The 24328-nt window shown below is 40.6% G+C and overlaps 1 protein-coding gene across 1 annotated transcript; it reads left to right on the forward strand.

Moving 5' to 3' along the window:
• The first annotated feature begins 99 nt into the window (after positions 1-99).
• On the forward strand, positions 100-24290 carry LOC138958374 (uncharacterized). Its single transcript, XM_070329495.1, has 20 exons — positions 100-144; positions 242-294; positions 608-701; positions 2733-2822; positions 3417-3482; positions 4218-4322; positions 5168-5420; positions 5735-6132; positions 6426-6641; positions 7812-7894; positions 8049-8124; positions 9993-10097; positions 10557-10754; positions 12345-12471; positions 13442-13607; positions 14510-14645; positions 15307-15417; positions 16718-16830; positions 17858-17981; positions 18407-24290. The coding sequence occupies exons 1-20, from the start codon at positions 106-108 to the stop codon at positions 18602-18604; spliced, it is 2751 nt and encodes a 916-aa protein (XP_070185596.1). The 5' UTR covers positions 100-105; the 3' UTR covers positions 18605-24290.
• Positions 24291-24328: the final 38 nt, after the last annotated feature.

Raw genomic sequence — 24328 nt, forward strand, 5'->3', positions numbered from 1 at the left:
ACGAGCTTGTTTAATTATGGCCTTTTGAGTGATGTATTCAGCTGATTTTCAGTAAATAGACGATGATGTATCGTCTGCACATGCGCGAATAATGTAAACACCAACATGGCGTTCGAGGAGTCGGTCTACCATGGGACATGGAAGGTAAAAAATCACGTACATTTCTATATTTGTGAGTAACAAGCAGCGTTGATTTCAACTGCAACCGCAAGTTCTTTAACTCTGCTATTGTGTGTTTCAGATCGTGGAATGTGTTTCATTAGCTGGAGTGGTAGAAACTACCGGAATTGAAGGGTGAGTCGAGCCTTTCTTTGGAAAGAAAGATGTCACGTTCTATTTTTATCGTTAGCAGGCAAAACAACAGCACGCTTATGTCATATCTTACACGCTGGTTCACCAATACCAATCGTCTTAGTCAACACTTTATCTGACCTCACAGTAACGTCGTTAGTAACTCCTGCTTGACTGCCAAAGTACTTTACACTCACTGCACAAACTTTGCCTCAATCTTATTAACTGTTTTAGAAGTAGTCTTTATCTTAGTCAAGTTAGTGTTTAAAGTACACATTTTAACTCACGCACATTTTGTCTTTCTTTGACACTGCAGGACAGAATTTCGGCTTGATGAGAGTGGAGATGTTACTTGGAAAGTGTCAGAAGATGCAGAACCAATGCTCTTCTTCACATGTGAAACCTATGAGGTTTGTACCTATCGACATCACATTTTTTGTTACATTTAGTCAAGTTTTGACTAAATGTTTTAACATAGAGGGGGAATCGAGACGAGGGTCGTGGTGTGTGTGTGTGTGTGTGTAGAGCGATTCAGAGTAAACTACTGGACCGATCTTTATGAAATTTGACATGAGAGTACCTGGGTATGATATCCCCAGACGGTTTTTTTTCTTTTTTTTGATAATTGTCTTTGATGACATCATATCCGGCTTTTTGTCAAAGTTGAGGCAGCACTGTCACACCCTCATTTTTCAATCATATTGATTGAAATTTTTGTAAAGCAATCTTCGACGAAGGCCGGACTTTGGTATTGCATTTCAGCTTGGTGGCTAAAAAATTAATTAATGACTTTGGTCATTAAAAATCTGAAAATTGTAATTAAAAATGTGTTTTATAAAACGATCCAAAATTACATTCATCTTATTCTTCATCATTGTCTGATTCCAAAAACATATAAATATGTTATATTCGGATTAAACACAAGCTCTGTAAATTAAAAATATAAAAATTATGATCAAAATTAAATTTCCGAAATCGATTTAAAAACTTATTCCTTGTCGGTTCCTGATTCCAAAAACATATAGATATGATATGTTTGGATTAAAACCACGCTCAGAAAGTTATAACGAAGAGAGGCACAGAAAAGCGTGCTATGCAGCACAGTGAAACCACTACCGCGCTAAACAGGCTCGTCAGTTTCACTGCGTTTTGCACGAGCGGCGAACCACGGTCATTGTGAAAAAATGCAGTGCGTTCAGTTGCATTCTGTGAGTTCCACAGCTTGACTAAATGTAGTAATTTCGCCTTACGCGACTTGTTTAGTTTTTCTGTGTGCTCATGGCTAATTAAGTTTGCGAAATTGCAATTGAGAAAACCGAATCATTGTCCTCCATCTGATTAAACATCTGGCGCTAGCGGTGGGCGTATCTGTCTAGAGAGAAGATTTCTTATTCAGTTTGCAAACTGCAGATGTTTTGTTGTTGGTTGGTTTTTTTTTGTTGGTTTTTTGAGTCACTTGAGAAAAAGTGACTCTATGTAATCGGTCAGTGTTAGTCTGTCCGGCCGGCCGGCCGGCCGGCCGGCTGGCCGTCCGTAGACACCACCTTAACGTTGGACTTTTCTCGGAAACTATCAAAGCGATCCGGCTCATATTTTGTTTAGTCGTGACCTCCAATGACCTCTACACTTTAACGATGGTTTCGTTGACCTTTGACCTTTTTCAAGGTCACAGGTCAGCGTCAAAGGAAAAATTAGACATTTTATATCTTTGACAAAGTTCATCGGATGTGATTGAAACTTTGTAGGATTATTCTTTACATCAAAGTATTTACATCTGTAGCCTTTTACGAACGTTATCAGAAAAACAAGGGAGATAACTAGCCTTTTCTGTTCGGCAACACACAACTTAACGTTGGGCTTTTCTCGGAAACTATAAAAGTGACCGGGCTCAAATTTTATGTGAACGTGACTCCCAGTGACCTCTACACTTTGACGTCTGCTTTGGTGACCTTTGACCTTTTTCAAGGTCACAGGTATGTCTTGAAGGAAAAAAATTGAAATATCATATCTCTGAAACTATTCATCGGATTTGATTCAAACTTTATAGGATTATTCTTTACATCAAATTATTTACATCTGTATTGTGTTGTGAATAGCAATTTCTTCCTGTCCATCTGATGCCTCATATAATATTCAGAACTGCGAAAGTGACTCGATTGAGCGTTTGCTCTTCTTGTTTTAGGGGGGGGGGGGGGGGGGGGGGGTGGGCTTTTGTTCAACTTTGTCCCTTTAAGTTTGACAGGAAAGCTACTTCTCCTGCAGTTTCCACCATAACTTTGGTCGAGTAAGACTGGTAGTGGTAGAGGCTGGCTCTTTTTTCCAAATATGATCCTATTGTCACGGACCTGTGAGCAATACTTTTCATTTATTCAGCAAGTTTTATGGAAAAAGTGATACATAGAGTCTACCATTGACTTCATGATGTTATGTTTTTTTTGCAGATCACTCCATCGGGTGTGACAGGCGGTCCCGGAGACTCTGCTCTGCTCAAGTTTATCGGCACTTATGCTGGACATGTCATTGAGTTCAAGGTATACATGCAGTGCTCATTTTTTCACTGCATGCTGCACACACAATGTCGTTTTGTTTTTATGGCGGCAAGGTTTTGTTTTTGCAATGAAGGTTTTGAGAGTGAAGTTCGTTCAAACTGTAAAGCTATATATGTCTGGGGGGTCTGTAGTTTGTAGAATGTTATTTTTAAATGTTGTCATGTTTAGAAATGTGTGTTTAAAGAATGTATTTGTTGAAAAAAAAAGAATTCTGTACTCACCGATACAAGGACAACACAATTTGTTTTGAATTTATTTGTGTTTACCTTGGTTTGTTCTGAGCACTCAGGTGGTTAAACATGGAATGATGGTGTAGATTGAAAGTTGTAACCCTTCCATATTCCACACACACTTTCTTTTCAATGTTCTTGGTATATTTTTGTCTCGCTATATTCCTGCCTTTCTTTCTCTTATCTTTTTTTTCAATATTTCTGGTCTGGACAAATTCCAATGGCTGTTACATGTACGCTATATGGCGCAATAAATTCTTGTTCATGTGGTGTACTTTTTCATATTGATGTACAATAAAATTGTTGTTATTGTTACCCTTACCATAATGTGTTATCATTTCAACAGGCAGAGGTTACTGATGACCTGATGTTGCTGACGTATGAAAAATGCTGCATGCTGCAGTGTCAGAAGGTATTTCGTTTATTTTCTGTTAGCTTTGTGCTACATCTCTTAGTCTTCCAGAATTCTGCTTGTTGCTGACTTTTATGAAAGCATACAGAATACAGAAAATGTATTGCCCAAGTTTGGGAATTCATTTTGACACGCGGTTATCACTCCATTCACTCTAGCCAAGCACACCCAACATACGCAGTTATATTATTTTATAAAACATAAATAATTTCAACGACATCAATTAAATAAAACATACACTAACATCAGCACCATTATCACTAAATAACAATTAACATCAAGCGTCAGTCACAAGCACGCACACACATCATCTCTGAATAATTGTTTATTAGCTTTTGTGACACACATACATGGGCAAACAAACAAACACACACACACACATCTTGATATAGTGAGTTTCAAACTGTCAGAAGGTGTGTCGTTTATTTTGTTAGCTTTGTTGGACATCTCTCAGTCTTACAGTTACATAATCCTGTTCCTTGCTGACTTTGATCAAAGTATTATCTCCGAAGAATTGTTGGTTAGCTTTTGTGACTTGGTCTCGCTGTGAGTTTTAAATTTTGCAGTGGTTTTTATTGAGTGTGTGTCACTGTGTGTGTGTGTGTGTTTTTTTTTGCTGCATGGAGCAGATTTTGTTGCAGTAAGTTTGTGGCATTTTCCATTTAGAATGTCATTATATTATCCGTGCCAGTTTCCATATTGATTAACATAATTGAATATCTTTTGTACGTACAGATTTCCTGTAATGACCCGAAAGAAGATGTGCCGTATAGCTTCTCCAGTGCCTTTGAACAGGGCTTTTTCGCTGACCTTGTCATCCGTGCTGACAATGGCAAAGAGGTCAACTATATTCTTTATTTATGTTTGGATGTACAGTCGACCGTCCCTTTTTAAGCAAGGTCTTAAAAGGGGGTATTCATAAAATGGGGGTTCTATGTATGTATTCTTCATACGAATGTCCAGCTAGGTTTTCATAAATGCATTGCTGGGATCATTGATTTTGTATTTTTGGTTATTGACACTTTTACTACAGCTGTTTTGATCCTTTCTTGTACAATTTCTAAACGTTTGCATTGCTGATCACCCTTTTTTACACCCCCGGTATAGGGGTGTGTATAGGATTCGGTCGATGTGTTTGTTTGTGTGTTTGTGTTCGCATATAGATCTCAAGAATGAACGGACCGATCGTCACCAAACTTGGTGAACAGGTTCTATACATTCCTGAGACGGTCCTTACAAAAATTGGGACCAGTCAAACACACGGTTAGGGGGTTATTGGTGGATTAAGATTCTACAAGGACTTATAGAGGGACATATTAATGGTCAAAGGGAAATAACCTTCTCAGTTGGTGGCAGTGAGAATGGTTATTTCCCTTTGACCAACGGGGGTGTTTTTCCTACCTCGGAGGAATTTCTTGTCTTTTTCTGGTTATACAAAAATAGCCTTTCATTGTGTTTGCGAGTGCAAACAGGTGTGTCTGTGTAGTGTAGTGTATTCTTCGTGCAACCAGTGTTAAAACTTTTGGCTTGCCTGTCAAAACCCGTAAATACCCAGACGAGATATGTACATTGGGGAGTTGGATTGGGAAGGTGCTTATACTTACAGAAGGTTTGAAAAAGGTTTCTTGCTGAACCATTCCATTACCAATGCATAATAAACCAACAACAATGTGGGTGTGTTTCAGTTTCATGTTCATTCTGTGATACTACGCCTCCTGCTGCCGGAGGTGAACTGGACAGGGGACACCACCCCGCTGTCCAACCTACCGGAGGATGTTTTGCACGCGGCACTGCAATACATGTACTGCGAGTGTCTGCCCACTGGCTTGTCAGAGGCCTCGTCCAAATCGGCCATCAAGCTTCTGGGGAAGTCGCCTGGCTTCGCTCACTTTGCTCAGCTGTGTGAAACCTTCCTCAAGAACACTGCACTGAAGCAACGTAAGTTTTAGCGCTTAATGTTGATTTCTTTATCGTTCGTTCTCTTCTCAGTTTTCTTCCTTTTTCCCTGTCTCATCCATTTCAATTCTCTTTTGCTTGTTTGTTGTTTGTCATGCTTGCCTATTTTAATTTTACCTTCAGATCTTTACATGATACATCACCTCATCTCGCCTCCATCTTACAATATTTGAATATCTGTAAGGAGTGTATGGGTGAATGCATGTTATCTACAACAGGACAAATACCAATGTCTTTTATGCAATATGGCGGAATAATTCTTGTTCTTGTTAATAGTGTTGTTGATTCCTCTTCAGAAATCCAGACGCTGATCACCGACATGCACACCTGTGGGGATCGCATCATAGAGCTGTTCAGCGGGAGGGGAGGGGCATCAGGAGGGGGAGGGGGGGACTCCCCGGTCTCCATGGACTCCAGCCTGTGGAACAACCCAGCGCGGCTCTGCTACACCGTGCGGCAGGCCCTCAAAGAAGCGGCGGTGGCGGGTGCCAAGCTCCTACTGCTCTGTGATCTCTTTGCCAAGCGCAAGTGCCAGCTGTCCCGCCAGGAGCGGCACGACATCATGAAACAGGCCAAGTCACGCATGCCCGTCTTCCTGAAGCAGCTGCACAAGTTTCTCCTGGTGCTCAAGCAGCAGTCGCAGACCCTGACGGCCCAACAGCGATACGACGTAGCCGCTTACCTTGTGCCTGAGGTAGGGTGTGGTTTGAATAATACATGCTTGCACTTATGAATCTGGCAGATATATGATTCAATGTATTATTGTCAACTGCAGGAGCAATGTTTTGCAGTTATGTAGTTCTCTGTTCAAGTGGCCATCTTGTGTGGAAATCAAAATCTAAATATTTGGCTGCTGAAAACTACATTCAAACAAAATATAATAAAAAAACACATCTTTATATTCTGGGAAGATGAAGTTGGTGTTCTAGTCTACTAATTCTAGTTTTCTTGTTGCTGAAGAAACCACTAGCAGTTGTTTCTTTCCAGATTGAAACAATACTGGACACAGTGTCACGGTTTGCCAGTGAGACAAAAGTAGCTTTGGAACAAGTCATCAACTCTGAAAAGGGAGAGAAGAGTGAGAAGGGAGACAAACATGACAAGGGAGATAAGCACGATAAGGGGGACAAGCACGACAAGGGAGAGAAGGAAAAGAGCAAGAGAAGCAACATCGGTGATGTGCTTGGCAGAACGTTGAAAAATGTGAGTTGGATGCTTTATTTTATTAATTTGAAGTATTATTCCTTTCAATTACAGCAGAAAGTGTGATAAGGGTAAATCATAGAATGTGTTCGGCTGTATTGGTGAACAAGTCGCGTAAGGCGAAATTACTACATTTAGTCAAGCTGTGGAACTCACAGAATGAAACTGAACGTTGTCCGCCGCAAAAGGCAGTGAAAGTGACGAGCCTGTTTGGCGCGGTAGCGATTGCGCTGTGCTTCATATAGCACGCTTTACTGTACCTCTCTTCGTTTTAACTTTCTGAGCGTGTTTTTAATCCAAACATATCATATCTATATGTTTTTGGAATCAGGAACCGACAAGGAATAAGATGAAATAGTTTTTAAAACGATTTCGGAAATTTTATTTTGATCATAAATTTTATATTTTTAATTTTCAGAGCTTGTTTTTAATCCAAATATAACATATGTATATGTTTTTGGAATCAGAAAATGACGAAAAATAAGATGAAATTGTTTTTGGATCGTTTAATAAAAAAATAATTTTAATTACAAGTTTCCGATTTTTAATGACCAAACTCACTCATTAGTTTTTAAGCCACCAAGCTGAAATGCAGTACCAAACCCCGGCCTTCGTCGAAGATTGCTTTGCCAAAATTTCAATCAATTTAATGGAAAAATGAGGGTGTGACAGTGCCGCCTCAACTTTTACAAAAAGCCGGATATGACGTCATCAAAGGTATTTATCGAAAAAATGAAAAAAACGTCCGAGGATATCATACCCAGGAACTCTCATGTCAAATTTCATGAAGATCGGCCCAGTAGTTTAGTCTGAATCGCTCTACACACACACACAGACAGACAGACACACACACACACACACACACACAGACACACACACAGACACACACACAGACACACACACACATACACCACGACCCTCGTCTCGATTCCCCCCTCTATGTTAAAACATTTAGTCAAGTTTTGACTAAATGTAAAAATGGGCATTTACACTGTCCTTGGTCAGATAGTGCAGTTGAAACGTTGGTTTTCTGTGTGTGTGGGTGTGTGTCTGAATGCATATTTTAATTTTTTTTGTATGGCTTTAGTTTTTAGGTTTTAGGTTTTGTCAGATGTTTTAGGTTCACAGAAAGCATGCATTTTTTAAAAATTCAAAGTATCTTTTTTCCAGGCCTTACATATGCGAGAACTGAAGAAGTTGAAGAAGTTTCATGACAAGACGACAGCCAGTTTTGCACATCTAATGCAAAGAAAGTAAGTTCACCATTCTGCATGCATCTTTTCTTGATCTTTTCATGGTGTTAACTTCTGCAAGTAAGCATGCACATGTCTTTGTGTGTGTGTGTGTGTGTGTGTGCACACAGGCTTTTTTTGTGTACCTACTTACTATGGCAACATTGACTTGCAGACAGAGCTTCTGTCAGATGAGTGAAGCTGACAAGGTGCGGTCAATATCCAAATACCTGGAGCAACTGGTGGATGAGGTGAGTTGCATTAACCCTTTTGCTGCCTGTAGGACGTCAGCTGACGTCCTGTGTAACTTGCTTTAACCGTTCAATAAACACATAGCTGCCAACCCTCCCGGATTTTCTGGGAATCTCCCAAATTGTACAACTTCTCCCTGTTCATTACGGTCCCCCTGGACCCCCTGGCTCCTGGATTTTGACTTCAGAAGGTTGGCAGTTATGATAAACATCAACAAAAGAAGAAGAAGAAAAACAACAAACAAACAATGTGTATATGCATGGTGTATTCATTTATACATCAAGGGCACACTGTAAGATGTCAATTCAGGTAAATGCAGGTAATGCTTTGTATACAAATATTTCCTGGTAGAGAACACGCCGAAATCATCTATATAAAACCGCCAGTAAACCTTAGAAGTTATGTTTGTAGTGTTCCGTAATACAGTATTTATTGTAATGACTTCAACTGTCGGATGAATTACAAGATTTAGTGTGTTTAGTTTCGCAGCTAACTTTTAGGGCCTTAAGAGTGTCAGTAAACTTTAGAATTTATGTTTGTTGTGTTCCGTGATATTAATCTTAATGACTTCAACTGTCAGATGAATCCTAAGATTTGGTGGATTTAGTGAGACTATCGTTTTGTTTTGTCACAATTAAACGTTCATATTACATACCTTACTTGGGTTTTTTATTCTAAGATTTAGTGGGTTCAGTTTTGCAGTTAACTTTTGGGGCCTTGAGAGTGATATGATATACTGTATATGTATGACTTAAGGGAAGAGGTGGCATGGAATTTTCATCCAAAATCGTTCCATGACATGATTTGGGTTTTCAGCATATTTGGGTACTTTGAACACCCTAGAATAGCTGCATATTTTGTCAATTTCATCCTCTTTTTTGCAATAAAGTAATGATTTGCAAAGTGAGTGAAGGCAAACAATCTGGGCACTTGGTGAAAAAAAACGATGTTTTCAAGGCAGAGCAGCTGCAATTTGTCGGATTCTTTGCATGCGAGTGTACTCAGCGAGAATTCCCGTTTTTTGGCGATGTCGCAGTCACAAAAATAAATTCCGTTAAACTGTTCTTCTTCTGTGTGGTGGTGTCAGTTTGCTTGTTACATTGTGCTTGCCTTGCAGCTGCCAATCACTGTGATGTGATTCCTCTTTGTGTGGTGATGCCAGTTTGCTTGATACATTGTGCTTGCCTTGCAGCTGCCAATCACTGTGATGTGATTCCTCTTTGTGTGGTGATGTCAGTTTGCTTGATACATTGTGCTTGCCTTGCAGCTGCCAATCACTGTGATGTGATTCCTCTTTGTGTGGTGATGTCAGTTTGCTTGATACATTGTGCTTGCCTTGCAGCTGCCAATCACTGTGATGTGATTCCTCTGTGTGTGGTGATGCCAGTTTGCTTGATACATTGTGCTTGCCTTGCAGCTGCCAATCACTGTGATGTGATTCCTCTTTGTGTGGTGATGTCAGTTTGCTTGATACATTGTGCTTGCCTTGCAGCTGCCAATCACTGTGATGTGATTCCTCTTTGTGTGGTGATGTCAGTTTGCTTGATACATTGTGCTTGCCTTGCAGCTGCCAATCACTGTGATGTGATTCCTCTTTGTGTGGTGATGCCAGTTTGCTTGATACATTGTGCTTGCCTTGCAGCTGCCAATCACTGTGATGTGATTCCTCTTTGTGTGGTGATGCCAGTTTGCTTGATACATTGTGCTTGCCTTGCAGCTGCCAATCACTGTGATGTGATTCCTCTGTGTGTGGTGATGCCAGTTTGCTTGATACATTGTGCTTGCCTTGCAGCTGCCAATCACTGTGATGTGATTCCTCTGTGTGTGGTGATGCCAGTTTGCTTGATACATTGTGCTTGCCTTGCAGCTGCCAATCACTGTGATGCGACTGGAGGAACTCATGAGGGTGCTGGAGCAGAAGATACCTTGGTCTGAATGGAAATATCTCTTCAAAATGGCTACATCCAAAGTGGTGAGTGATGATACTGTCTATTTATGTTATTGTTACTACTTTGCAAGTAAAGTTATATTTACATGAGGTGTATGCGTACAAGTAGTGGCTGTCTAAATGGCGGGGTAAAAACGGTCATACATGTAAAAACGGTCATACATGTAAAAACCCACTCGTGCAAAATCATGCGTGAACGTGGGAGTTTCAGCCCATGAACAAAGAAGAAGAAGAAGAAGAAGATACAAGTACAGAATCTTGTCTTTTGATTCTCATGCTCTGGATACAATTTGTAACAATGTTCGTTTTACTGATTTTCATTTTTCATTTTCATGGAGACTTTAATCTGTTTATTTATTTATCTATTATTTATTTGTCCATTGTGTTTTGATCCCAAATAAGTTCATAATTAATTTGTGAAATAAGTGCGAATAAATAATTTAATTTCTAATTCCTCTTTGATGCTGTTGGTCTTTGTTCCAGTCTTGGGGCTTGGGTAAGGTGCTGTCCAATCGTGCTTCACTGCAGCCGATGATAAACGAAGTGTGTGACATCGTCCGCAGCGAGCAGTTTTCTGCTGATCTCACAATGCTGGGGCTCCGGTCACAGGTCATGGAAGCCTCAGGGGAGAGCACCTCTGGTCCGGATGGTGCCAGGTCTACAAAATCCAAATACGTTCAGGTACACACAGTGACACTCTTTGGCTCATTATTTTTCATATGTAGTACTGTTTGCACAAGCTGTGTTATATAATAGTATTTGTGTTACAGTGGAACCTCTTTGAGACCCCCCACAGGTTAGGGGGAAGAATTTACCCGATGCTCCCCAGCATGTCATAAGAGGCGGATTCTGTTTCTCCTTTTACCCTTGTTAAGTGTTTCTTGTATAGAATATCGTTAATGTTTGTAAAGATTTTAGTCAAGCAGTATGTAAGAAATGTTAAGTCCTTTGTACTGGAAAATTCTCCCAGTAAGGTAATACATTGTACTACGTTGCAAGCCCCTGGAGCAATTTTTTTATTAGTGCTTTTGTGAACAAGAAACAATTAACAAGTGGCTCTATCCCATCTCCCCCCTTTCCCCGTCGCGATATAACCTTGAACTGTTGAAAACGACGTTAAACACCAAATAAATAAAGAAAGAAAGAACCTCTTTGAGATCTAAAAATTATGTGAGAAAATCTGGTCTTAGAAGGAAGAAAGTCTTAAATTCGGGGTCTGAAAAGGGGAGGGGGGGGGGGGGTTCCACTGTACAATTTTGTCAGTGTATTAGGCACAAAAAAAAATAGGTCTGTTTACGGTAATATAGGCCAAAAAAATAGGGTCGGTAGGTCGGGATTTTTTTCTTTTTTATTTTTCCCAAAAAACCATATTTTTACGTTATTTTGCCAAAAAAAACAAAAGATTTTTGTTTTGTTTTTTTGTTTTCCCCCAAATGCCCCAAAAAAGTCTAGGGTCGCACGAAAAAAATAGGGGTCGGTCGGGTTACCGTAAACAGACTATTTTTTTTGTGTGCCTTATCTCTATGGTAGAGAAAACGGTGATGTGTACGTATCATTGTGTACTGGTTATTATCATGCTTCCTGGTGCAACCACGGCTGTATTATTGAGTGATGCCAGCTATATCTGGTTATTCTCATTTTTATTTTTTTTAAAGATAATAAGGGTATTTTAGGAAATGATGGATTTTGGGGCAAGTCTTTGGGCTGTTGTTTTAAATTACTACAGGGGACCAAACAGATCTAGGTACATGTTAAAGGTATCATTATGTATTGCATCGGTTTCAGGGATCTGCATGTGGGAGCTGGAGTGGGCGGGGATGAAGCTCAGTCGGTAGCGCGCTGGATTTGTATCCAGTTGGCCGCTGTCAGCGTGAGTTCGTCCCCACGTTCGGCGAGAGATTTATTTCTCAGAGTCAACTTTGTGTGCAGACTCTCCTCGGTGTCCGAACACCCCCATGTGTACACGCAAGCACAAGACCAAGTGCGCACGAATAAGATCCTGTAATCCATGTCAGAGTTCGGTGGGTTATAGAAACACGAAAATATCCAGCATGCTTCCTCCGAAAACGGCGTATGGCTGCCTAAATGGCGGGGTAAAAAACGGTCATACACGTAAAATTCCACTCGTGCAAAAAACACGAGTGTACGTGGGAGTTTCAGCCCACGAACGCAGAAGAAGAAGAAGAAGGAGCTGGAGTGGGCGATATTAGGTGCTCGGGGGGGAAACATTTGGGACTATGTTTCCTACTTTCGTCATTTGTGTGTGTGCAGCTGAGTCCAGTGGAGTCGCTGTGTGTGCCGCCCTTTGCCAAGGACAGCAAGCTGGCTCACCGTGCACTCAACCTGCTGAAAGCCAAGGAAAGCACTGACATGATGTTTGAGATCGTACACCCTGGGGGTGAGTGGTTCAAACTACAAGTAGTTATGTTTCTTTGTGGTGTTTTAGTGTTTGTTTGTTTTTGAGAGAGAGAGGGAGAGAGAGAGAGAGTTTTGTGTGTGTGTGCACGCGTGCATGTGTGTGTGAAAGAGAAATAGAGAGAGAGTGTGTGTCATCTGTCTGCGAGAGAGAATGAGGAGAGAGAATGTGTGTATGTGTGCGCATATGTGATAATGTGTTCTTGTGTGTGTGTGTGTGTGTGTGAAAATATTCTATTCTATTCTTTTCTTCTTGATTGTTGGCTCACGAAGTGTAGCCTATGCGATCGTAACTTTGTCTGTCTGTGCGTTTGTGCGTTTGTGCGTGTGTGTGTGCGTGTGTGTGTGTGTTTGTGCGTGTGTATGTCTGTGGTAGAAACTTTAACATTTCCGAGTCTATGTGTGAGTGGTTATCCAAGACTATGGATAAAGCTCGCATAAGATTACGTCACGGTCAAAAGTGTTTGACGTCAATTAATGCATCATGACGGCATGCCTCCCTGTAGTCTTTCTCTCTCGCGTGGTGTGTGTGGTCTCGGTCATTGTTATTTTGAGCGGGCCGAGACTATTTGGCAGTCGTGTCCCTGTAAGTAGGCTACATGCAGACAGACAGATCTAGATCTAGTGTCTCTCTTTCTTGCACAGTGTCACCTAAGCTTACTGTGTGTGTGGGTGTGTATGTGTGACGGAGTGATTGAGTTTGTGTTACTGTTTGTTTATTTCTTACGTGAGCCTTGAAGGCTTCGCCTCTTGTTATTCATGCAATTTTTAACAGTGCACACATCTAACAAGTGATTGCTCAAATGGCAAGTATGAAATGGGGAGAGATTGAATATGAAGTATTTTGGATGGGTTTGTTAATGCATCATGTCAACTTGATTTTGCCCAGATGATTCCTTCTTGGCAGTTCTGTCACTAATTTCTTGTAAAATATTTATTTGCGTTGTTTTCAGATGGTGGAGACATCGTGATTGACCACACGGGGGAAAAGCCGGTGGCCAGCGTGGAGGGGGGAGGGGTGGAGGTAGAGCAGATCCACTGTCATCGAGTGGTGGTTGCTGCTCGCTGTGACTGGTTTCGCCGCGCTCTGCTCAGCGGAATGAGGGAGTCCATAGACAGGTCTGAGTTGTCCATAGATGTTAAATGAACCCGTGAAACTTCATTGTTGAAAAGATTCTGGCTGTGTGTTTTTTTTCTTTTTTATTTTTTACCTTGATGGACAAATCTAGGGCACAGAAAAATGTAGATACATATGCTGTACATTTTGAAGGGGGTGTATATTAAATAAGATAACTGCTGTTGAAAAAATGTGTGGGATTCTCTGCCTGTGTGCTGTTATGAAACTCATAGTTTCAGGCATGGGAATTGTCCGCCAAAAGGCAAATTTCGACCAAATATTTTTTTTTTTTTTCCCGCCGAAAAAGCAAAAGTGTCTGCCGAAAAAATAAACGGGGAAGGCAAAAGTGGTTTTAAAAACTGAATTTAATGGCAAACTGGGAGCTCAGATGACACCAAATTGCATCATTTGGGTTCTTGGGAGAAACAAAATCCGGGGGGGCGGGCATGCCCTCGGACCCCTGTAGTAAGGCTAGCCGCTTCACGCAGTCGACTTTGCTATTACTTACAAATTTCAGCCTTTTTTACTTTTTTCAATTCCCATGCCTGAGTTTGCTTGTTTCGTTGTTTGTTTTCAAAATATACTTACAATGAAAGAAACACACTTTGCTCTGCTATGCTCTGTTTCCTGAAGTAGATAGTCAGCTTTGTGTGGAGGTAAACTTATTGATGTGAATTCACTAGAGAAAGGACTTTTCAGGGAGTCTTTCGTAGACTTGTGGTTGTCTTTGCTCTGGCTATTTCTGTAGATAGTATACTTTCAGGAATGTGTTCATATTGACAGTGAGTCTGCTGCTTCATTGAATTTCTCCATGAGATAATGTTTTTTGTTACCAAGCTTGTTATGATTGAAAAGTCGTGAAAATGGTGACAATGAAGTGTTATTGTATGGTATCGTTTTGCAGGAAGATCACAGTGCATGATGTGCAGCCGTCTCTGTTCCGTCTGTTCCTGGAGGCTCTGTACGATGGACAACTGGACACAACGGGGCTGACCACAGAGCAACTGGTGGAAATGGTCACACTCTGTGACCGGTATGAGGTACAATGGTACCCCCAATTTAAGATTCCCTCCCCTTTGAGACCCTGTTTTCTCCTACTTTCTGTTTATAACCTCTGTGAATTTACTTTTTAAGACCTGATTATTTTAGATTTTGAGAGGTCTTAAACGGGGGGCTTCGCTGTAGCAATTACTACTGCCGTCTTGTCCCCATTCTACTGCCGTCTTGTCCCCATACTACTGCCGTCTTGTCCCCATTCTACTGCCATCTTGTCCCCATTCTACTGCTGTCTTGTCCCCATTCTACTGCCATCTTGTCCCCATTCTACTGCCGTCTTGTCCCCATTCTACTGCCGTCTTGTCCCCATTCTACTGCCGTCTTGTCCCCATTCTACTGCCGTCTTGTCCCCATTCTACTACAGTGGAACCCTCCTTTTTAAGACCTCCAAAAATCAAAGAAAATCAGGAGAGAGACTTAAAATGGGGGTACATTTACAGAGGTTGTGAACACAAAATCTGATTAAAATGGGGAGTCTTAAAATCAGGGGGTCCAAAAGGGACGGTTTCGAAAATAAGGCTTAAACCTAAAACTGTTGTCACTTTGTAATAAGTTTTTTTGAGTCTGACTCTTCCTATTTTTATTTTTATTTGTCTTTCAAAACTTTCAAGCGCTCTTTTTGTAAGAGGACATTGTGTGTTTCAGATGGACAGCTTGAAGGTGACGTGTGAGCATGCACTGCGGCATCACGTGGACGACGAGACAGCGCTGTATCTTCTCAGTCTTGCTGACCACCTCACCTGCGCAACGCTGCAGGTACTCACTTTGTCTGTGGCAAGGTGTCATGTGGGGTGGAGGTGGTGGAGAATTGTTTACTCATGGGAAAATGTTTCAGCAGTTGTTTCCCTTTAGTCTCTTTGACTGTACACTTTTACGGATTTCTTTATAACTTTGTAAACACTAAAACAGTGTAGCTCACTTTCGCATGCTAAATGTAAAGCTGTTTTATTAAGAATGAATTGTTTTAAACACAGTTATAAACTGTCTGTTTTCCCAGGCATATTTCAAGTTCAAATCTGTTCTTCTTGAACAATCTACATTGTAAACTATTGTTCCAACACTACGGTAAGCTTTTCAGTTTTCATGTGAATCCATTGTCATCCCAACTTACTGCTTTCAGTAGCATTTCTTTCGAGTACAGTGGAACCCCCCCTTTTAGCCCCCCTCCCCCCCCCCCCCCCCCCCCCCCCCAATTTAAGACCCTCCATTCTCAGGTGTTTTGTTCATAGCTTCTGTTAAATTTACCTTCTTTTTTAAGACTCCATCCCTTTTAACCCCTTCACTGCCCACCCCGTATGTAATACGTGGTCATTTTCTGTTTATCGTACGCCCATAACCGTATCTCATACATGTCAACAACATTTCAGGACATTTCTGAAAACTATATGGGAGGTAACCACTGTCCAAGTACTTGTAGGGGTTCTAAACACAGTTCTTTCCCATAGACTGTTCGGATAAGTTACTACCACTGTGGCAGTGAAGGGGTTAACACCTGATTTGTGCAGATCTTTGAGGGTTTTAAAAGGGGGTTCCACTGTACATTTTCTTCTTCTTCTGCGTTGGGTGGCCGAGTGGTAACGCACTTGCGCTCGGAAGCGAGAGGTTGCGTGTTCAGGCCTGGGTCAGGCCGCAATTTTCTCCCCCCTTTCCTAACCTAGGTGGTGGGTTCAAGTGCTAGTCTTTCGGATGAGACGAAAAACCGAGGTCCCTTCGTTGTACACTACATTGGGGTGTGCACGTTAAAGATCCCACGATTGACAAAAGGGTCTTTCCTGGCAAAATTGTATAGGCATAGATAAAAATGTCCATCAAATACCCGTGGGACTTGGAATAAAGTAAAAAAAATTCCATCTCACACGGCATTAAGTCTCAGGAAACATGAATACACGCATGCAGGAAAAAAAATATATGGGTAGCGCCGTATGTATGGCAGCTCGCTTTCCCCGGGGAGAAAGCAGCCCGAATTTCCATGAGGGTAACCTCACTGGACTGTAAATCTTATCCATCCATCCATCCGATATTTACACTGTACACCAATTGTGTGTGTTGTGTGCAGGACTATGCACTGAGCTACATAGCTGCTCACCCCCAGCTGGTGCACAGCGATGACTTTGATGAGCTGCCCGACAAGCTGAAGGAGGATGTGGAGGATGCCATCGCCTGGCATGGGTAAGCACTCTTACCCCATTTAACCTCATGGCATGGAAAGAACTTCATCAGTTTCAAACTTGAAAAAAATCGTAGCAAAGTAACTCCTGCAAGTGTTGTGAATTTATCAATGCTCAAACACCCCAGGAAGAAGTGGAATTGGAAAAAGATATGTGTCAGAGGTATCATTGTCATTTGTGTTTGCAGGTGTTTCAGTTATCTGCGTTTTGGAGCTCAAGAGGGCAGTATTAGGTGTTCTTGGGGAATAAGGGTTATTGTTTACTTCTTCAATATATACATCGTGGACTAATTTCTCAACTTCAGTGAAAAACAAGTTTGTCACGATCAGCATGGGTTTGATCCCAACATTCAGCGGGGGATTTATTTCCCAGAGTCAACTTTGTGCAGACTCTTCTCCGTGTCCAACTACTCTCACATGCGCCTGATAAAGATCCCAAATTCGCAGCAGAAGTCTCAGCTCTTAGAAACATCAAAACAGGCATGCAGAAAAAAGAAAAAGAACATTTTGGGAAGCGCTGTACTGTAAGGAAGCTCGCTTTCCCCAGTGACAAAAGCACCTGAATTTCCATGAGGGTAACCTCACAGGACTATACTATACGTTATTTGTATTTTTGACCAAAATATAACATTTTACACAGATCGAGACAGTCAGTGTTCCTCCGAGACCGCGATGAACAATGACTGTCGAGATCTGTGTAAAATTTCATATTTTGGTCAAAAATACAAATAACATTTATCTATCGATCGATTCTGGTTAGAATTTCTTTTAGTTTTTATGATTGAACGCACGCAAACATGTACTATTTTGTAGTCTCGGCTGGCCGTCTAAATATGAAGTTTTGTCGGCCTCTGACGTCACATGGCTCAAAGAAGGGAAATCCAGTGTTTAATCGATACATAATACCTTTTCCTAATTCTTATTTTATTTTCAGTTCTTCCTATTTTTAGAGTTTAAATATTTTTTTATTGATTGAATCAATGTCCATGTATGTGTAAGAAAAGTCTAATGAAGTGTTGTTTCCAATAGGCTGGAGGGTCAGCGGGGGAAGGAGACGCTGAGCGGGGCGATGGACATGACGCCCAGCTCTGTGTCCAGCGTCAGTGAGATGGAGGAGATGCTCACCAACATGGACATCACTGACCACAACGCTGTGAGTCTCTCCTGTGTGCTTGTGTATTCATGCACGTCTCTTTTAATGCATGAGAATGTGTGTGTGCTAAATAAAAAAAAAAATTTTAAAAATTTGGGGGTAGTAGAAAGGGTATGTTTGTGTGTGTGCATGTCTGTCTCCCTGTGTGTGTGTGTGTGTGTGTGTGTGCGTATGTGTGTGTGTGTGTGTGTGTGTGTGTGTGTGTGTGTGTGCGTATGTGTGTGTGTGTGTGTGATTTTGTTAAATTTGAAAAGAAAGCTTTTGGAGGTAAAGGAAAGGATGACTGTGGGCTTATCGTCAGTGTCACATGTGCTTCAGGCGGGGCTCCCTGTATGCAAAATGCACATTGGTAAAAGAACAAAAGCATCATGCTATCCAAACAATCATTCTCTCAACCATTTAATACCCGTGAATGTGTACCTCAGGTTGGCCAAGAGCTGTCGTCGTCCGTGTCGTCGGAAGACTTGCACCTGGTGGAGAACGAAGAACTGCTGTCTACCTGTCTGGCCGCGCTCAGAGACGTCGTGGGGGAGGCCGTCCCCAGGGAAGAACTGGTCCGTGTCGCCTTGGCTGCCGACTACGACGTCAACCGTGCCGTCAATTACTTCTTCTTTTCCTCATAGCGATGGCTGAGACTGGCGTGTGTGTGTGTGTGTGTGTTAAGCTGTGTGAGAGCCTGAAGTCTTTTTGTACATACAGTCAATACTTGACTGAATGATTTCATTAAATCAGAGGGAAGCTTTATGTTTATTCTTAGAAGATGACACTGATTGTAAAGCGTATCAGTCTTCTTTTGAGAGCCTGTAGTCCTTTTTGTTTTATACATTCAGTCATTACTTCACTGAATGATTCAACAAGAATGGAGGGAAGCTTTGTTTATTCTTAGAAGATGGCGTTGATTTGTTGAGGGTATCAATATTTGTTTTAATTTTAGAGATGGGGTTGATTGCAAAGGGTGTCCATTTTTTTTTTCAATGTTAAAGATGAAGTTGATTGTAAAGGGTATCAATCTTTTTTACATTTTTGAGATGGCAATAATGATAATAAATAATGAAATGTTCTGATATAGCGCTATTCACCGTGCGACAGCCACCTCATGGTGCTTTATTGACTGTAAGAGGGTACCCTTTGCCCACACAGCTATGTATAAAAGCATTCTGTGAGTGGTTTAACATTTTATTTGAAAGGCCATGTAAACATTTTCTGAATAAGACAACAGCACTTGATATCACTACGGGTTAATAGCAGATACAGATTAATTAATATCATAGATTTTTCAAATGATGATTTTCCCAACACCTTATTATACTGCTTATAAGCATCATCTTGTATCACATGCTCTCGCATGTAAATGTGACAGTTTGAAGGTCGGCAAATACCCAGTTATTTGTTATTAAATCAGCATGAATGTGTCGGAAGTTTAAGGCAGTGATTTATAGATGGCAAATGTATATGAAACTTTACTTCAAGGACAATGTTACGGTATGAAAACACCATGGTAAACAACGAAAGCATTGGAAATTAATGCTGATTAGTATCACATACAAGTTAGTGTCCTCGTTAACAACACCTTGATATTAAGTAAGATTAACATTGTAACAATTGTGCTGTTTAATATCAAATGACAGTTGAAGTCTTGGTTAACGACCCAATGATGTCAAGCAGTGCCATCTGTAGTATTGGCAGCCTTCTCTCAACTCTGGATGTCATGGTTATTTTGTACATTGTACTATGTACCTGAACAAGTCCTATAAGCTACTGCAAGATTAAGATTGTAACACTTGTGCTGTTTAATAACAAGTGACAGTTAAAGTCTTGGTTAACAACGCAAAGATACTTAGCAGTGCCATATGTAGTGTTGGCTGCCTTCTCTTAACACTGGATATCATGGTTATTCTGTATATTGTACTATGTACCTGAAAAAAGTTATATAAGCCATTGCAACACAGGGTTCACACTTTGGCTTTCTTTTTTTGACAGAGGAGTGTTGCCTTTTGTTTGCAGGAGCCTGTTTTTTTTATTTTTATAAAAGCGCCTGGAAAGAAAGAGAACTGAAGAAGTCAGCGACTGTAAGCTGACAAAATATATTGAAGGAGAAAATACCAAAACTGGTTTCTGTTGAAATAACATTATCACTTTGATAGTCAGTTTAAAAATTTTTTTATTTTTTTTATTTGGTTTCTGTTGTCTTTTCTTTTCTTTTTTGTGTGGAAGAAAGAGAGTAAAGACAAAAAGAAGTAATTGATTTGATGATGAAGAAGAGAGTCTGTCTAAATATTACTCAATGATGAAGACTGCTAGTATCCGTTTTTCTCTCTTGTTTATTTCAGGCAGCCACCTGCATACTGTACCTAAATTTTCCCTGCGCTGTGGAAGTACACAATCTGCTTTGTATATTGCATGTTAGTGACAGATAAGACAACATCTGATCAATAACATTATCACTATAATAGTCAGTTTGACAAAAAGTTTACCAAGAGCCAAACTCAGAATGTATACAAGAGTGTAATAGACTAACGTTTAGACCCTGGCTTAGCATTGACTGTGTGCGGTGGGTGATATGCAGATATAAAATCAGATGTATACATTCTGAATTGTAACACCTTGTACAGTGGTACCTGTGATGAAAGGGCACCCTTAGGACCAGCCAAAAGTGTCCTTATATTGCTGGTGGTCTTTCTTGACAGGTAAAGTTAATCGATGAAGGGACAACGAAAGGTGTTCTTTATAGAGAGGTATTTTTGATGGGAGGGGTCTGGCATCGCAGGTTACCCACTGTGCTCTCACTCCCCATATCTCTGTTAAAACAGGAACATTGGTTGAATGAATAAGAAGCAATTTGTATCATTTTCCTTTCTCAATCTTAAACACTTTGTGATATACCGTACTTTCCGGGTCATAAGGCGCGACTTTTTTACTCGAGTTCGACCCCTGCGTCTTGTATAACGAAGCGCCTAATCCGTGTATGAAATACGAAAAAAATCAAAGAGACCGCTTGAGTACCAGTTACAACTTGTGATAATGCATGTTTCAGCTGCTAGGTACTGCCCTGCCTTTGATCTGGCCGCACACACAGATTTCCACTCTGTTAAACTGGGTCACTGACCGGTCACTGACCCCGGTGCAGGAAGTGTTTCCTCTCTCAGATATGACAGGGGAACCACCTCTCATTGCAAAAACTGGGTCATTGACCCCTAGGAAGAAGGTCGTGTCTATAAACCAGGCCACCCAGCTATCACAATGCCTTTGATCTGGCCGCACACACAGAGCACACATATTTTCACTCAGTTAAAGTCGGTCACTGACCCCGGTGCAGGAAGTGTTTCCTCTCTCAGATATGACAGGGGAACCACCTCTCATGGCAAAAACTGGGTCATTTTGGTGCGCCCTATCGGCCCCCTGCGTCCAATGGGTGACTGGATTACAATTTTTTTTAAAAAGAAGGGGGTGCGTCTTGTATAACGAAGCGCCTTGTCACCCGGAAAGTACGGTACATAATTTTTTTACTGAGAGTGGTGAATGCTTGTGAGTACATGTATAAGCAAGAGTTCAGTTTTCATAATCCGCGACAATTGTTGATGTGTACATACATGATGTATTTAGCGACAATTGTTGATTTGTACATACACGATGTATTTAGCGACAATTGTTGGTGTGTACATACACGATGTATTTAGCGACAATTGTTGATTTGTACATACACGATGTATTTAGTGACAATTGTTGGTGTGTACATACTTGATGTATTTAGCGACAATTGTTGATTTGTACATACACGATGTATTTAGCGACAATTGTTGATTTGTACATACACGATGTATTTAGCAACAATTGTTGATGTGTACATACACGATGTATTTAGCGACAATTGTTGATTTGTACATACACGATGTATTTAGCGACAATTGTTGGTGTGTACATACACGATGTATTTAGCGACAATTGTTGGTGTGTACATACACGATGTATTTAGCGACAATTGTTGGTGTGTACATACACGATGTATTTAGCAACAATTGTTGATTTGTACATACACGATGTATTTAGCAACAATTGTTGATTTGTAGTTACAAGTTGTATTTAACGACAATTGTTAGTGTGCACATACAAGATGTATTTAGCGACAATTGTTGATGTGTACATACACAAAGTATTTTGCGAAAATTGTTAATGTGTACATACAAGATGTATTTTCTTCCACCTGACTGTGATGATCCAAGTAAGCAAGACACACCTGTACTGCACAGCCATACCTGTACTGTACCCTCCCTATCTATACACTTCATCATAACATTGGCTACACTTTTCTGCCTATATTGTAAACTGTAAAGAGTCATTGGATTTGGAAACCCAGTGCAATGTTATGTTTGCTTATTCATTATATATGTGTGTGGGCACGTTTATGCACCGACTGCTGCATGCACAAGAAAGGTCTCAAACATTAGGCCAAAAAAAAAAAAGTGTGGTTACGGTAACATAGCCAAAAAAAATAGGGTAGGTAGGTAGGCAATCACTTTTTTTTTTTTTAAACTTTTGTTTCTAATGTGTACAAATTAAACCTACTTGACAGGGAAATAAGTGTGCGACTCGGGCGCTTTCGCTTTCATTGCGTTTTTTGCACTCGGGTTTTTTGTTTTGTTTGTTTTTTTGTTTTTTGTTGACAAATGTAATAAAAAGTTATAGGATCGGCCCCGAAAAATAGGGTAGGTCGGGTTACCGTAACCACACCTATTTTTTTTTTTAGGCCTTATCTTGTTTTTCTTTCCGTAAGGGTGTGTGTTTGTGTGTGTGTGTGAATTTTGAGCAACATGCCATATCTTGCTGGGATAACAGTGCAGTGGTACCTCTGTTTAACGACTTTGAAAATGTAACCGAAATTGAGTAGTTATAAGGAGGAGTCGTAATATAGAGTTTTACTCTGTTACGTCCATGTCGGGGTCAGTCAATGATCCGGAATGATATGGGCGTTTTGCTTTATATCGTCCTCAATTTTATCATGTTCTTCTTCCTTTAAACGGTTGTGGTAACTAGTTGCTTATTAATCAACACATGCATTTTGCTTGTTTTTATCCTGCCCCGGTTGGTCGTATGTCGTTACAGCGAGGGGGACGTAATATAGAAGTAAAAAATACAAAGAAATAGGAGAAATTGAAATAATCCGTCGGAGAAAAGAGGGTCGTAATGTTGAGGAAGTTGTAAAATAGAGGGGTCGTTCTGGGAGGTACCACTGTACATGTGTTATAATTATTAAAGGGTATGTAGACCTGGGGGCAACGAATGTTACTTTCAAGCGTCCTCTCATTTCAAGGGCTTTACGTAACACGTGTCACTGTAGCTATTACAGTGTTCTAGATGATCGAACGTGTAGCAAAGACCTGTACGCGTATGTGTAGATATTGCGTCATCTGTGACTCACTTTTTTCTCCAATGTTCCAAATCATACGTTGCTTTGCTCCCACTAAGACTGCAGATCTTGGCAAACGCGTGACGTAAAACCTAGATTTGATGACGTTACCCGTGCACGTTCCCGTACAAGTGCTGAAAAGTGCCACATATATCTAGATCTTGCTATGGCCAAACATGACATCAAGGCCCACATTGAAGCTTACACCTATATCGTGGGATGATATAGCGTGCTTGTTACGCTGGTCGATACATTTTGTGTTTGTTAATTTTCTAGCTTGAGATAACGGGCTTGAGGCAGAAAAGACATTGATTTCACGATTTTGTTGCATATCACTAGGATTGTTTGACCCGCGCATGGCTATGCATGCCGTCATAACTGCCAGAAGTGTACCATTGTTTTATCTATGAGCATGGGTAACCACAGGCTGTTATAATGCTCAGGTTTTTATGTCTAGCAAAGGTAGCCAGACACATTTGTATTTTCTTTTATTTTTACCCTTGTTTCATGACAAAAGTCAAGGTTTTATATTGTGTATTTTGTTTCGGTTTGTTTCATAAAATGATGTCAGGTATTCTGGATCTGTAGAAGGATGGGTTTGTTGTTCGCAAAGTGCAAAACTTATTTTTGGTGCATATGATATGTTTGACAGATATAATTCTGTGTGATGTAAGCAATGTTTTAATTTTCTTCTATGAAGCCTTCAAATTTGATCGAACTGGCTGTATTTGCTAAACTTGTGTTTGCAAGGTGACCGACTCTAAACACATACAAATAAAAAGACACACTGATGTTTCAGCAACAAGACAACAGAAGGTGATGTAACATTGTTGAATTTATAATTATATGAATGACTAAGCAATGCATATTTGCAAGTATGATTATTATTAAAATGGGAAGATTGTTCTCAGAGTCACGTTTTGCTTTTATATTGTTGTTATTG

The sequence above is a fragment of the Littorina saxatilis genome, linkage group LG2 (assembly GCF_037325665.1).
Source record: "Littorina saxatilis isolate snail1 linkage group LG2, US_GU_Lsax_2.0, whole genome shotgun sequence".
NCBI classification, from domain to species: Eukaryota; Metazoa; Mollusca; class Gastropoda; order Littorinimorpha; family Littorinidae; genus Littorina; species Littorina saxatilis.

What these genes read in the sequence shown, in the direction of transcription:
- LOC138958374 (XM_070329495.1), top strand. Translation starts at nt 106, where the DNA reads ATGGCGTTCGAGGAGTCGGTCTACCATGGGACATGGAAG. An exon ending in TGGAGCAACTGGTGGATGAG is followed by an intron (nt 8,125 to 9,992) that starts GTGAGTTGCATT and finishes CTTGCCTTGCAG; the next exon opens with CTGCCAATCACTGTGATGCG. An exon ending in CAAAATCCAAATACGTTCAG is followed by an intron (nt 10,755 to 12,344) that starts GTACACACAGTG and finishes GTGTGTGTGCAG; the next exon opens with CTGAGTCCAGTGGAGTCGCT.